Below are 12,335 nucleotides of genomic sequence, written 5' to 3' on the forward strand. Positions count from 1 at the left end.
GTCTAATACGCATATCACACATTATCCAGGGTACTCGTATGTAGTACAGTTGTCGCGAGGGTACAGCCTCAGGAAGGGACTGCAAGAGAAACAAAACTAGATAAGCCACTCAGTCAAACAAACAGACAAGGAAAAAGAGAAAAAAAGTGTATTACGAGTTCACATGGCGTTTTGAGACTAATTTCAGCAGAGGTAAAACTCTTCTTTCCATAGCGTGGGGTTCATTTCACTTCCTATTGTCTTATGTGGTCCTATGGGTATAGATATTGGGTATTCTGGTCTTCAATCATGACAGGCCTATTCCTGTACTAGCCAATCCCCATGAGGGACACCATAGGATTTATGTTTCTTTGGGTCTGGGTCACTTAATTTAGAATGATTTTTTCCAAGTGCTCCCATTTCCTTACAAACGGTGCAGTGTCATTCCTTCTGATAGAGGCATGGAATTCCATTATGTATATGTACCAGATTTTCCGGATCCACTCGTCTACTGAGTGGCATCTAGGTTGATTCCATGTTTTAGCGATGACGAGTTGTGCTGTGATGACCATACTTGCCACCAAATCCACTGCAGTTCTTACAAGCCCAACGCCTTCTATCCAGATAAGTCTGTATCTCTGCCATTCAGCACAATAAACACGTGGAGAGAAAAGTTGTGGACCCAACTGGAGAAGTTCCAAATAGCAAGCCAGTGTGGTGGGCCACCTTGCTCTCTGGCCTCTCTGGTAATACCGTGTGGCACACGGCTTTTTGCCAGACGTGAGGGTTTCTCCTGGGCTTCTATTTGCATCTCGTCTCCAGGATGCTCCTGACCCAAGGAGGAGTCTTGGCCTCCCTGAAGCTTATGGTCTAAATCTGTAAAATGGTATTGAGTGACATGGTACTTATTGAGCAAATTCTACAATGGGAAGAGGATTCGAATAACAGCTGAACTATCCACACAAACTTACCACGTACGAAGTGAGTGGAAAATCACCATCCAAGTACTTCAGGCTAAAAATATGCAACCTCGGATCAAATATCCAGCGAAATTGGAGTTCACATGTGAAGGGAAAACCAGATCTTTTCACACCAAAGAGGAGCTAAAGGAGTCTGTGAATAAAAAACCAGCACTACAGCGAATTCTAAGAGGGGAGCCCCACCCAACAGAGATCGTACAAGACACACAGTCAGAAACAGAAAGAAAATACAATAGTCAAAGTCCAATAGAAACAACAGCTCACTAAAGACAAGAAAAAGAAAAAAAGAGGAAAAAACAGCCCAACAAGAAAATTGAAGGAGAAAGAACACCCTTATCCTTGATCTCTTTAAATATAAATGGTTTAAACTCTCCTATAGAGAGGAGCAGACTGACAGGATGGATCCCCAAACAAAAAGTTGACATCGCTGCCTACAAGAGACCCACCTTACAGCAAGAGAAAAAAACAGGTTCCGAATGAAAGCATGGAGCAAGATCTACCAAGCAAACGCACCTACCAAACCGGCAGGTGTAGCCATTCTGATCTCAGACAAGCTGGACTTTTCATTAAAATCAAGTCAAAAAGACAAAGAAGGACACTACATATTAATACAAGGAAAAATCCAGAATCAAGACATCACGGTGATAAATGTATACTCACCGAACAAAAGAGGCCCGACATATGTCAAGCAAATTCTCACAGAATTACAGAACAAGATAGACGCAAACACAATCATAGTGGGTGACCTTAATACCCCACTCTCTCCAAGACAGATCCAACACCCAGAGGATTAGCATGGAAACTGAGGACCTAAGTAACACCATATCCCAAATGGATGTGACAGACCAATACAGAATCTTCCACCCTACAGAGACCCAATACACCTTCTTTTCAGGAGGCCATGGATCATATTCCAAAATAGACCACGTCATAGCCCACACAAAGGACCTCAGCAAATACAAAAGTATAGACGTCATCCCATGTATTATATCTGATCACAGTGGATTAAAGGTAACCCTCAACAACAAAGGATACCACAGAGGCTATACACACTCTTGGAGGCTATACCCACACTGCTATCCAACACTTGGGCCACAGACCAAATTAAAGATGAAATCAACGAATTCATAAGCCACAATGACAATGAAAACACATCACAAAGAAACCTATGGGACACAGCTAAGGCAGTACTGAGGGGCAAGATCATTGCCCTCAGCACTCACATTAAAAGAATGGAAGCAGAGCAGGTGAATAACCTCACGATGAAACTAAAACAACTGGAGAAACATGAAATGACAGAATCTAAACGACTAGGAGGGGAGAGATCACAAAGATTAAAGAAGAGATAAATCTGATTGAATATAGAAAGACCATTCAACAAATAAGACTAAAAGCTGGTTCTTTGAAAAAATAAACAAAATTGACAGACCCCCACAACACTTACAAAAACAAGAAGAGACTCATATACGTAAAATCAAAGACTCCACCGGAAAAATTACAACAAGTACACACGATATTCAAACAATCATAAGGAGCTATTTCCAAAAGCTCTACTCAGCAAAAAACAATAATTTTACAGACATGGATTAATTCTTAGAGAAGTACAAACTGCCCAAACTGAACCAAGAAGAAATAAATCAACTAAATAAACCAATAACTTACAGTGAGATACAGGAGGTAATCAAGAACCTCCCAGCAAAGAAAAGCCCAGGCCCAGATGGATTCACCAACGAATTCTTCAAAACCTTTAGTGAGGAGCTAATACCAATACTCCTCAAAGTCTTCCGTGAAATCGAAACAGAGGGAGAAATCCCAAACTCATTCTACGAAGCTAATATCATACTCATTCCCAAACCAGGCAAAGACCCAACAAAAAAAGACAAGTACAGACCAATATCACTAATGAACACAGACGCAAAGTTCCTCAATAAAATATTAGCTAACAGGATCCAGAAACTGATCACGAAAATCATACATCATGACCGAATAGGCTTCATCCCACAGTCACAAGGATGGGTCAACATCCGTAAATCAATCAACGTAATTCACCACAAAAACAGATCTAAAATTAAGAATTACATTGTTATCTTAGTCGATGCCCAAAAAGCCTTTGAAAAAATACAACATCCATACCTATTAAAAGCTTTGGAGAGAACAGGAATAGATGGAACATTCCTCAAAACAATAAAAGCCATATACAACAGACCAACTGCTAATATCATATTAAATGGAGAGAAACTTAAATCATTCCCCCTAAACTCAGGAACAAGACAAGGATGCACACTTCTTTTCAACATAGTGCTGGAATCCCTAGCCATAGCAATAATGCAAGAGGAGGACATCAAACGGATCCACATCGGCAAGGAAGAAATCAAGTTATCCCTATTCGCAGACGACATGATCTTCTATCTGAAGGACCCAAAAAACTCAGTCCCCAAACTCCTTCACCTATTAAACCAATTTGGCAAATAACAGGATACAAAATCAATCCACAAAAGTCAGCAGCTTTTCTGTACACCAGCAATATACAAACAGAAAAGGAAATTATGGAAACATTTCTATTTACAATAGTCAAAAAAAGAATAAAGTACCTAGGGATCAACTTAACCAAGGATGTGACAGACCTATTTAATGAAAACTATAAAAATCTAATAAAGGAAATCAAAGAAGACACAAGGAGATGGAAAGACCTCCTATGCTCATGGAAGGCAGAATCAATATAGTGAAAATGGCCATATTGCCCAAAGTGTTATACAAATTCAATGCAATCCCCATCAAGATCCCAGCTACATTCTTCACTGAAATAGAGAAAGCAACCCATAAGTTCATATGGAACAGCAAAAAACCTAGAATAGCCAAAGCAATTCTAGGCAAAAAAAAGCAGGGCAGGAGGTATCACAATACCACACTTCAAGCTCTACTACAAGGCCATCATAACAAAAACAGCATGGTATTGGTATAAAAACAGATCGGAAGACCAATGGATTAGAATTGAAGATCCAGAAATAAAACCACACTCTTACAGTCAGCTGATATTCGACAAAGGAGCTAAGGACATACAATGGAATAAACATCACCTCTTCAACTACTGGTGCTGGGAGAACTGGGCAGCCATATGCAGAAAACTCAAAGTAGACTCAAGCCTATCACCATGCACCAAGATCAACTCAAAATGGATCAACGACCTCAATATCAGACCTGAATCCTTGAAACTAATGAAGGACAGAGTAGGAAAGACGCTAGAACTTATAGGCACAGGAAGGAACTTCCTGAATAGAGTCCCAGGGGCACAACCAATAGGGGAAAGACTTGACAAATGGAACTACTACAAATGAAAAAGTTTCTGCACAGATAAGGACATAGCCACCAAATAGAAAGACAACCAACGATATGGGAAACGATATTTACCAGCAGAGCAACAGACAAAGGCCTGATATCTGTCATCTACAGAGAACTCAAAATCTAAGCCCCTCCAAGCCCAATAAACCTATTAGGAAATGGGCAAAGGAGGTAAAGAGAGACCTCACAAGAGAAGCTATAAAAATGGCAAAGAAACACATGAGGAAATGCTCAACATCCCTGCTAGTAAAGGAAATGCAAAGAAAAACAACCCTGAGATACCACCTCACCCTAATTAGAATGGCCTATACTCTGAACTCAGGCAACAACAAATGCTGGAGGGGGTGCGGGGAAAGAGGAACCCTTCTCCATTGTTGGTGGGAGTGCAAATTAGTACAACCACTTTGGAGAACAGTATGGAGGTTTCTCAAAAAGCTCAATATAGACCTACTCTATGACCCAGACATACCACCCCTAGGCATCTATCCTAAACAGCAAACCCCAAGATATCAAAAAGACATTTGTACTTCCATGTTTATCGTGGCACAATTCACAATAGCCAAAATATGGAAACAAAACAGATGCCCCTCCACCGATGAATGGATCCAAAAAATATGGTACTTACACACAATGGAATACTACATAGCGATTAGGAATGGTGAAATATTGTTATTCGCATGGAAATGGTCAGAACTGGAACAAATAATGTTGAGCGAGACAAGCCTAGAACACAGAAAACAAAGGGGCATGATCTCCCTGATATATGACTGTTAACAAAGGGAGACGGAGAGACAGTAGAGACCAAGTCTGTGAAACCAAAAACTGCTTGTCAAATAGTGTTCCCCACAGGATTGGGGCAGCGACCCAACAGCATGTAACTAAAACCAAACAATTACTCAACATATAAAGGTCAAAAATTGACCTCTCAGGGGAATACAATAGCTCAAAAGCTAAGTATTTACGTTCCTATAAGACTACTGTCGACATGTGGTCATGAAAAAACATGCATTCTAAAGCAACACCCAAAACAGGAGGAAAAGAGAACTATTATCCCACCAGTGTTTTCTTCAGCTTCAATACCATCATCATTCTTTTATCTACTCCAGACAGAAGCGGAAGTGCACCTACACTGAACCACAAATGGACTGCAGTGAATAATACACCATTTAGAGGGGATGAGAGAAACAGCATTGTGTGCTACGTGTACTCCCTGCAAGTACACAATAGGGTGTGTATGCAGGTCATAGATGAGGCCTGGTATTTATTGTTTTTATCATGAATGTGGAAATGAAATTCCAAGGTAATGTCCAGATTTCTTTTTCCTACAGGTAGACAAACTGATTGAGAATAAGATGAAGAGAAGATTTGGCATTTCTCGGGGAAATTCCAAAGGTATTCCGAAGGTGAACTGAGATCTAGGGTGATGCAAAGACATAATACTAAACACATGAAGGTACAAAGAAGGCTCAGAAGACTGACAGCAAAGGAAGAAAATATAACACTTTTGGCAGACTTGAGACAAGACTATTTGGGGAATTATCACAGAACTAATAAAGCGATGATGATATTAATAACAGAAATACCTGCACAGTGTGAAAATATCAGCCTAGTAAGCCATTAAATTCATAAGAGAAGGCAAGGGAAAGAAATAAGAAGTAGCACGTGTGGAAATGTCTTAAGAAACCAAAACTAGAAAAGTTATCAAAACAGTGAGTAGAGTTGGGTAGATGAAGGGCTTACAATTGAGTGGAAAGTGAGCTCTCAGAAAGGTTGCTCTGGAGAGGCTACATGGCAGAATATCCCTGAACCAAGGTGGAAGGTCTAGATATTAAACAGCCCCAGTGAAGAATTGCTTGAGCCAGGGTATCCGCGGGTAGGTCGGATGAGGCTTGAGCCAAAGAACCTGGTGTCTCTTTCTTGAGGAGGTTGAGCCCACAGGTGTGGCCCATCAACAATGATCTCCTCCTCCCCCTTCTGTGGCCCCTCCCCCCAGATAGGGTGTATTACGGTGCAGGCTGGTTCTTTCCCATGTCCTTCTTCACTGGAGAAGAGTTGGCACATACCGGCTTGGGTCATTGTTTAGGGAGTCGCTGATCTCCGATGCACCAGTTCAGCTGATGGCAGTGCTCTGTGTTTTCTCCAGATAAATACATGAAATATGTGTGTGTGTGTGTGTGTGTGTGTGTGTGTAACCATATATGTGTGTGTGTTTATAGTCATAAACATATGTGTACTTATATTTATGTACGCACATATTCCTGTATATTTACCCTTCTGCAGCCCTGCCTGACAATTTATCTAACATCCAAGTCTGTAGATTGTTATTGAAGAGAAAAATGCCCCTTCATCAGAGTAGTGCATTTAGTAATGGAGATAGCATTGTAAATGCCATCCAAGTGGAGCTCAGTATGGAGGGGCACTCATGCGTTGTTAGGCCCCCGGGGGGAAGGTTAGAGGGGACTCACTGTGAGCCCGTGTCCCCGAGAGGCCCTGGAGAGCCGGCAGGCAGGGTCCCTGGGACAGCCCACCGGTGCTGCAGGCCTCCGGGGTCACCGCCCCGGGAACCTGCTCTTGCATCTCAGGTAATCGCGGAGGGTGTTGGCCATGAGCCGGGCAGTTCTCTTAGCAGGGGGCTTTCCGGTGCTGACCACGGGCCTGAGGGCCGCCGTTGTGGGGCCGGAGGGGGCGCAGGCTGCTGCCTGGCTTTGGGGATGAAACCTTCCTTCCCCACCTCCAGCAGCTCCGCCCGCACCCGCAGCCCCGGCCCCCAAGGCACCCTGTTCTAATCCTCCTCCAGCTGGGTTTCCTTGCTGGGCGCCTCCTTGGTGCGGGGCTGGCCCTGCGCTGCAAGCCCGGGGTTGGGCACCGCGGCGAGGGCGCTTCTGGGGAAGCGGGTGCAGGAGCATCTGTGTCCGGCGGCCCCTGCTCTCCTGGGCCTGGGCAGCCCGGATCCTGGCGCTCACGGCCTGCAGACGCTGCTCCCGCTCCTGGCGCAGCCGCACGAAAAGCTCCTGCCAGGACTCGCCCGGGGCCGGGGTGGCCTCCTTAAACTCCTTTCTGCAGCGGACTTGCCACAGCCTGTCTGTGCCGCCGGGTGCCACGGTCCTGCTGTGACCGTTCCCGGGACTGGGGTGCTGAGCTGCGGGAAGAGGCTCGGGCACGAGCTCGAACAGAACGCGGGGTGTCCGGGCACCACCGAGGGAACTGTGCGGGGGAAGCGCGCAGACCTCCTGGGCAGTGGAGGGAAGAAGCGGGAGGGGCCTGGGTCCCGAGTACACCGGGGTCCTCAGGGCCACTCTGTGGAAAGGGAAGGCTGCCCCTTCCTCTTCCTCCTCCTCTTCACCTTGCTCTTCCTCCTCATCTTCTCCTTCCCCTCTCGGCTCTCCCCAGGGCACAGAGTCCCCATGCGGAGGGAGTGGAAAAAGGGAAATCCGCCCCTGTCTGTGCAGCACACCTGACTCGACTGGCCCCCCGGGGAAATCCGGAGGGTCGCCCTCGGGCGGCACCGTTGGCTCCTCTCGGGCGGGATCAGGAGCTTGAACAAGAACCAGCTTGCCTGCCTGGTCTCCCTTGACCTCGCTACTCGTCGGGACCCTCTCCGGGGATTCCAGAACCACACCTGCCTCCTTCATCAGCTCTTCCCACTCAGCCCACTCCGACTGCATGGGGCCATCCTGCCTGGGCTCCCGAGCGCCATCCCGCTCGGGGTCCTGCCCCAGGAGGGCTGGCACGAGCCCTGGGTGGCGGCCCAGCAGAGCCACGGTCTCCCAGCGCAGGTCCAGCTCCTTGGCCAAGCTGCCCACCCGCTGGTGCTCCCTAAGCCCCTGAACCGTGCTCCTCACTCCCGTGGTCTCCAGGATCTCCGGCATGAAGGGTAGGATGGAGAGCAGCCTCAGGGTCTTCCGGATCTCCTCCGTGTCCCCGCTGCGGGCCAGGTGCTCCTGGAGCTGCCTGGCGGCTGCCCAAGCCCCCTCCACAACCCGGGTTCCGGGGCCACACGGCTCCTTGGCCCCGCTCTGAGAGGAAGGATCCGCACCTGCCAAGCTCCACCTCTTCCGCTTCTGCTTCCTTTCCCTGGGTTCCTGAACTTCCTCAGTGGGTGCTGGAGCGCCATCCCGCTCCTGGTCCTGGCCCATCAGCTCTGTCCAGAGTGCTGAGTTTCCACCCAGGAGAGCCAAGCTCTTCCAGCGCTTTGCCATCTCTTTGGCCAAACTGCCCACCTGCGGGTGTGCTCTGAACGCCTTCACTGTCCTTCTGACTCCCGTGGCGGCGAGGATCTCCGCCGTGATGGGCAGGACGGACAGCAGCATCAAGGACTTAAAGAGTTCCTCCTCTTCAGTGCTGGAGGCCAGGCGCTCCTGGAGCTGCCCCACGGCCCCCCACACCCACTCGTCCACCTGTGTGATGATGCCACACTGGAACACGTGTGGAGAGATGCAGGGACCACTCACCTGGGTTCCTCGATCCAATGGCTCATGAGTCCCGCAGTGAGAGAAATGATCCGGCTCATCCTCTTCCTCTTCTCCTTCGTTCTCCTCCTCTCTTTCCCCGTCCCCCTCATCCTTCCTCTTCCTCTCCTTTTCTGCCTCCCTCTCTCCCTCTCTAGGGCCATCCTGCCTGGGCTCCCAAGCGCCATCCCGCTTGGGGACCTGCCCCAGGAGCACTGGCACCAGCCCTGGGTGGCGGCCCAGCAGAGCCACGGTCTCCCAGCGCAGGTCCAGCTCCTTGGCCAAGCTGCCCACCAACTGGTGCTCCCTAAGCCCCTGAACCGTGCTCCTCACTCCTGTGGCCTCCAGGATCTCCGGCATGAAGGGCAGGACAGAGAGCAGCCTCAGGGTCTTCCGGATCTCCTCCGCGTCCCTGCTACGGGCCAGGCGCTCCTGGAGCTGCCTGGCGGCTCCCCAAGCCCCCTCCGCCGCCTGGTATCCTGGGCCCAGAGGCTCCTCGGCCCTGCTCTGAGAAGAAGGATCCGCACCTGCCAAGCTCCACCTCTTCCGCTTCTGCTTCCGTTCCCGTGATTCCAGAACTTCCTGGGTGGGCGCTGGGGCCCCATCCCGCTCCGGGCCCCGGCCCATCAGCTCTGCCTCGAGCGCTGGGTTTCCACCCAGGAGAGCCAAGGTCTTCCAGCGCTTCGCCATCTCCTTGGCCAAACTGCCCACCTGCGGGTGTGCTCTGTACGCCTTCACTGTCCTTCTGAGTCCCGTGGCGGCCAGGATCTCCGCCGTGATGGGCAGGACGGACAGCAGCCTCAGGATCTTGCGCAGTGCGTCCCCTTCGGCGCTGGAGGCCAGGCGCTCCTGGAGCTGCTCCCCGGCCCCCCACACCCAGTCCGCCGTCTGCGTCCCGACGCCACCCAGGTCCAGGTCTGCACACAGGCCCGGGCCGCTCACCTGGCTTCCCGCCTGCAGTTCCCTCGCCCCGCTGGGACAGCACTGATCCGCGGTGGATGCCTTCCACATCTCGCGCTCCTGCGCCCCGTTCCTCTCCCCCTGCCCCGGATCCTCCTCCGTGGGCTCGGGAACCACAGCCTGCTCCGCGACCTGGCTACGAGCCTCTGACGGGTGGCTCGGCACAGCCAAGATCTCCCAGCGCTCGGCCAGCTCCTTGGCCACACTGCCCACCTGCTGGTGCTTGCTCAAGGCCTCCAGCGTCCCCCTGACACCCGTGGCCGCCAGGATCTCCGGCGTCATGGGCAGGCGGGAGAGCAGCCTCAAGGAGCGGCGGAGCTCGTCCGCGTCCGTGCTGGAGCCCAGGCGCTGCTGGAGCTGCCGCACGGCCCCGCACGCCCACTCGGTCGCGCCCATGCCGATGCCCACACCGTCCACGTCCTCAGAGATGCGCGGGCCACTCACCTGGCTTCCTGGGTGCTGTAGGTCACTCGCCGTGCTCTGGGCACTCCTCCTCTGGTCGGTCGGTCGGTTGATCGGTCGGTTGGTGTGTCGCTGCTGCGAGGCTGGCCTCCGCTTCCTGCTCTTGGTCTGCTTCCTTCCGTGGTCGCCTTCCAAAGCAATCCGGCCGGCCAGCTTCCCGCCTTATATAGGCCTCTGCCTGACCCCCCCTCCTGACAGCTCCGCCTCTAAACCCCTCCCCACGGCACACGCCCTCCGTGCCCTCGGGTCCTGCCAGGGGTTCTGACCACAGGCCTGGCCTTCCACAGGGTCCTCCCCCCAACTCCACGGCCCTCTGCCTGCTCTGCCCTTCTTGTCCCGACCTCCTGGGTCCAGATAGCCCTCACCCTTCCCTTGACCTGGGGTCCCAGCCTCGGTGCCATGGCCCTCTCCACCAACCCTCACTTTGTGTCAACCCTGAGGACCATATCCTCCCTCTCTGGCCCTTCATTTCCTCCTCTCCCCATAGCCCTAGGCACACTTTTGTATTTACTCCCCAAACTCCAGGGCTGGGGACCATTTCTCCTCCGTGTATGCATGTATATATATACACACATGCGCACATATATCTAAGTATACACATATATAAATCAATATTTATGTTTGCACACATATTTTACATGTCTGTATGTTTATACAGGCGTGTGCATTATTCCTCCCTTTCCTTCCCTTCTCTGGTTTCTTTGAGGGGTTGTGGGCCTGCTGGCCTTCTGGGGAACAGATTTGTTTGCTTGCTGGGTTTCAGATACAGGGTCTTAGGGGAGGTCCAGTTTGGCCTTGAGCTTGGGAACCTGCTGTCTCTGCCTCCTGTAGGCTGGGCTCACAGGTGTGGGCCCTCAGACACTGACCTCCCACCCCCTGCTGTTAGGGTGTGTTCTAATGCAGGCTTGTTCCTTCCGGGGTGGTAGTACACAGGCTGGGTGGATGGGTTGTAATTCCCCAATGTGGTTCTGCATTGTCCTCCATCCTGTCATGTGTGGGCACTTCTTGAGTTTGGATCATTGTTTAGGGAATCTCTGATCATATATGCCACTATCCAACATAGAAAAATTGTTAGGTATGTGAGTAAAAAGCTTTTTGAGGCAATTGCAAAAGGAGTTTCTTTCCAGGTTTTATAGAAAAGCTATTGATTTCTGAGGGTTTATTTTGTATGCTGCTACATTGCCAAAGGTTTGGATCAGCTCAAGTAACTTGGGCTTAGACTCTATGGGGTTCTTCTTGTAGTTTTTTTTTTTTTTTTAAACTACCGGACATGCTTAATTAAATAACTTCCCTTTAGTGTACTATTATCATATATATGAAAGTGATAGTGCTACTTAATATTTTTTTTAATTTTTATTATCAAACTGATGTACAGAAATATTACAGTTTAATATTTATTAAGATACCATTTTAAGTAACCAAATTCTCTTTTTGAATTAATTTAGATGAATGTTATATGCACACTTTAATCAGGGAATTCAAGAGACCTGGAAACAAGTTATCAGGAGACAGGAAGACTCGGATAGTACTCATCATCATCCTGTTTCTTGTTTTAAACATATACAGAAAAGCACAGAAATGTCATTTAAACAGAAGAGTATATTGGGAACCCTTGTACTTTGTAACAATCGAAGCAAATATCCCCTGGCTAAGACATGGAGTACCTTCAGTATCTTTAAATCCCCTCACCTGTAAGTATCCATTCAGACAAACTGTTCAAATCCTTCTCATTTTCTTTCTGAATCTTAAAACCTTTGGCTCAAGGCGAGTGCTTTACTATTTGAGCCACAGATCTGCTTCTGGCTTTTTAGTTGTCTCTTCTATGTCTTCTTCTTTTGATTTGTCTCTTCTTTTTGGAGATAAGAGTCTCACAGACTACCCAGGCTGGCTTTGAACCACAGTCCGCAGCTCTCAGCCTCCTGAATAGCTTCGGTTACAGGCATGGGTGGTGGCGTCCTTTCTGTTTGTCTGTCTCCTCACAGGCAGGCCTCCTCCTGTGGGTGGGTGCCTCGGGGTTGGGCCAGAGGAGGGGGAGGTAGGCACTGGGCAGTGGCCACCACCTCCAGTGACAGCAAAAGGACTTATTGATGGGGTTGCTTTCGCCACTTCGCCCCTTGCAGGCCCCAAGGAAGGATGGTGGGCTTGGAGGAGGCCTGGGTCAGGGGCC

At 49.4% G+C, this 12,335-nt stretch overlaps 1 protein-coding gene across 1 annotated transcript; it reads right to left on the reverse strand.

Moving 5' to 3' along the window:
* Positions 1-7,164: 7,164 nt before the first annotated feature.
* On the reverse strand, positions 7,165-10,296 carry LOC125345028 (elongin-A3 member D-like; the record flags this gene model as incomplete). Its single annotated transcript, XM_048337288.1, has 4 exons — positions 7,165-7,437; positions 7,753-8,034; positions 9,274-9,439; positions 9,485-10,296. Coding segments are annotated over 4 exons (1,533 nt in total), but the record flags the coding sequence as incomplete, so codon positions are not given.
* Between the last annotated feature and the right edge of the window lie 2,039 nt (positions 10,297-12,335).

The sequence above is a fragment of the Perognathus longimembris genome, unplaced genomic scaffold, assembly GCF_023159225.1.
Source record: "Perognathus longimembris pacificus isolate PPM17 unplaced genomic scaffold, ASM2315922v1 HiC_scaffold_5228, whole genome shotgun sequence".
Classification (NCBI taxonomy): Eukaryota; Metazoa; Chordata; class Mammalia; order Rodentia; family Heteromyidae; genus Perognathus; species Perognathus longimembris.